Consider the following 2,849-nt stretch of genomic DNA (forward strand, 5'->3'; position numbering starts at 1 on the left):
GATCGTTTGATGTGCCTTATAACTAAATATAATGAGTTGCGCCATTCTAACCTGTTAAGATCGACTTTCTCTTTATCGCTGCGGGACATAATCTTGAAGATCATGTAGACAAAGAGAATGATGATACCAAGAGTATAAATGGGCATTATAATGTTAAATGTTGAACTTTTCGAGGCGCCCTTACTCGGGCCTTGGGGTCCAGGAGCGGCCAGTCGCGCATGTGGAGGTGGAACTCGCTTTCCGCTCTGTTGTAGTCGAGCTGCCATTGGACCCCCGGGCACCATTGGAGGGGGATAATCCGTGTCGCTTCCATCAGTTCCTCTATTAAGAAATGACGTTTATCCGTTAGTTTTCCAAAAACCCGATATTTTTGCGTTTTACTATATACTTAAATTCAAGTTTATTTATGTTTACGGCAAGTTGTCGGTAACATTGTAACATACGAGTTATTTTATACAGCAAGAGTGAATAATGGATTCCCTATATTGCTATGAGGCTCAATATTTGTATCAATTGTTATTAGTCATTGATGTGCATACGTAGAGCAGGTGCGCTCAAGTCATTGTAGACAAAGTAACTAATGGCTATGCTTCAATAACGTATGTTTCGTAAAAAAAAAAACTAGTGTTATGAAATCTATTTCATACAAATGCGGGTACGAATGTTTACTTAGTTTTATAACAATATGCTTATCAGTAAAGACCCGAATTTTGTATATATAGCAGTCATACGTATGGAAAGCTATTTTGATCTATAATTAGATCAATTCTAGAAACTAATAATCTTTAATTTTTACCATGACCATAGATTTTTTGAAAGACAATCAGAATGCCATTTTCATGTACAACCAAGGGTCAATGTATCGGTCCTACAATAACTTAGACACGATGTGTGACAAATTGTGTAGCTTAGCGCTTACCTTAACGCTACAATGAGCATCGGATAGAAGATCTTTGGCCAGAGAATCACGAGACAACCAACGACGACTGCCAAGACAGCGACTGCTCGCCCCGTTGTCAAACCATTTGGAGATGATCCGTCACTACGCGGCTTCACGCCAACCGCCATGGCCGTCAAATATTCTTAATCAAAGCAACGAAAAATTACTATAACACTGAATTTTCTGTAAATAATGTTATATAATGAAAAGAACCTGAGACATATTTGGGAGGCATATCATCGACCTTAGGCAAAAAATCAAGAAGACCGCTTATGATATTTAAACTGCTGTGAGGTTGCACTCAGGATGGTTATCATATTTGCTGCGTTGTGAAAAGAAATTAGATTTTTCAAAAATCGCATCACGAGTCCGACTAACCAATGTAATTTGAGGTTTTTGGACATCTTTTTCACTTGTATAAGTTACAATTTGTATTGCTTTTCGTTAGTTGTCGTAAGGCAAACCTTTACAAAATAATTCAAAGTTTTCGATGAAGGTAATAACGCTACAAACGAATCGAAACATAACTTATCTGACTGGCTTATATAATAGATGACAGTGTTTTCCGTTTGTATGAAGAGTTGAAGCGAATTAACGCACTAATAATGGAGCATGAAGAGCAAGTTTATTAGAAGTTGCGCCACCACACAATTTTCCATATTCTAGATTAGTTTTGTGAAAATAAATAGCACAATTAAAGACATTTTTCAGTTCTACATCAATAAGCTTCATGCAAACACTCTTCTCTTAGCTAATCATTTGAGAGCACCGCTCGAACGGCCCGGACGTTGCTTTATGTATCAGATTTTACTTTTCAGCTCACGTTCACCATAATCAAACCTTCGTTGGTGGAGAGAGCTTCCACATTCCCCAGAGAATGTGAGTAAAAAAACCGTACTACCAGCAAAAGACTTTCGAATAGGGACGACCTGAAGTGCGAGATAATACAGTATTAACATTTAGAGCAAAGTCGATCTTATCCGTACTGTGAAAATTTACGGTAACGTTAGATCATCTAACATATTAACAGTCCGAGAGTCATGGGGTCTCATCGAAAACAGTTAAAAATTTGGTTAAAACCTTCTGGATTCTAACTAACGTAACAAGCTGTCAATAGATATATATTCAATATGAAGGCCTGAACGTTTTTTCGTCTACCACTTCGATATGCGGCAAATATGCACTAGTTTTCGTTGGTCACGAGCTCACAAGTCGACGATTACCGAAAGCCCCGTGGAAAACATGCTTCGACTATAACTAGCGCGAATGTACAAATCAGATAGACATCATATAATAGTAGAAGCCATAAATACTTAGGCACAGCTACAAGAGAATGTACGTCGAATGGGAACAAAAAGGATTCCACCGATGCCACTATGAAAACTGGATTCCACGATCTTTTCTGAAATGCCTACCGTACAGGAATCGTTTGCTTATCCTACCGAACCGTAAAAAAGGTTCTCACGGTGCAAGATCCGAAGTGAGTAAACTCCGCTGCGCAATGTTTATATTTTGCAATGGACGACGATCAGTGTGACGGTGTTGCGTGTGTCTGTGTGTTGTATGCTACGGTGTTGTGCTGCTTGGTCTTTCTGGCTGAAGGAATCAAAATGGCCGAGGAGAAGGGCGAGTGGGGTCTTTCGCTCCGTCAGAACCTCGTCCTGTTTGTCCTGAAGAATCGGGCCAGCACCCGGCCCTGGTGGGCTGCCCTTTCCTATCCCTTCCGATATTATCTCCGGCTAAATCACGATTACGCACAACTCCACTCCTTCGAGTCTCAAATGTAGCATCGGCTTCGAAAACCCATAGAGTAATGGTTTTAATACGTACATGTTTGTAACCAAAATTGACTTATAAATAATTTAGCGGTATCTATGGGCCGTTTATGGAGAGAATCTGTGGTAGAAAA

General features: G+C 39.6%; 1 protein-coding gene across 3 annotated transcripts in view; it reads right to left on the bottom strand.

The window, feature by feature from the left end:
* Positions 1-2,528, bottom strand: part of LOC111255531 (uncharacterized) — a 6,160-nt gene extending 3,632 nt beyond the window's left edge. Inside the window, exons 1-3 of one of the 3 annotated variants that reach the window (XM_022817594.2) lie at positions 2,406-2,528; positions 920-1,082; positions 52-321 (exon numbers count right to left, since the gene is read on the bottom strand). In XM_022817594.2, coding sequence (XP_022673329.1) covers positions 52-321; positions 920-1,068 — 419 coding nt within the window. In that variant the 5' untranslated portion in view covers positions 1,069-1,082; positions 2,406-2,528. Of the gene's footprint in view, positions 1-51; positions 322-919; positions 1,083-1,540; positions 1,811-2,355 lie in introns of those variants that run through there. The other 2 variants (XM_022817592.2, XM_086976337.1) reach the window with 2 other exon arrangements.
* Between the last annotated feature and the right edge of the window lie 321 nt (positions 2,529-2,849).

This window comes from Varroa destructor, unplaced genomic scaffold (assembly GCF_002443255.2).
Source record: "Varroa destructor unplaced genomic scaffold, Vdes_3.0 BEIS01000001.1, whole genome shotgun sequence".
NCBI lineage: Eukaryota > Metazoa > Arthropoda > Arachnida > Mesostigmata > Varroidae > Varroa > Varroa destructor.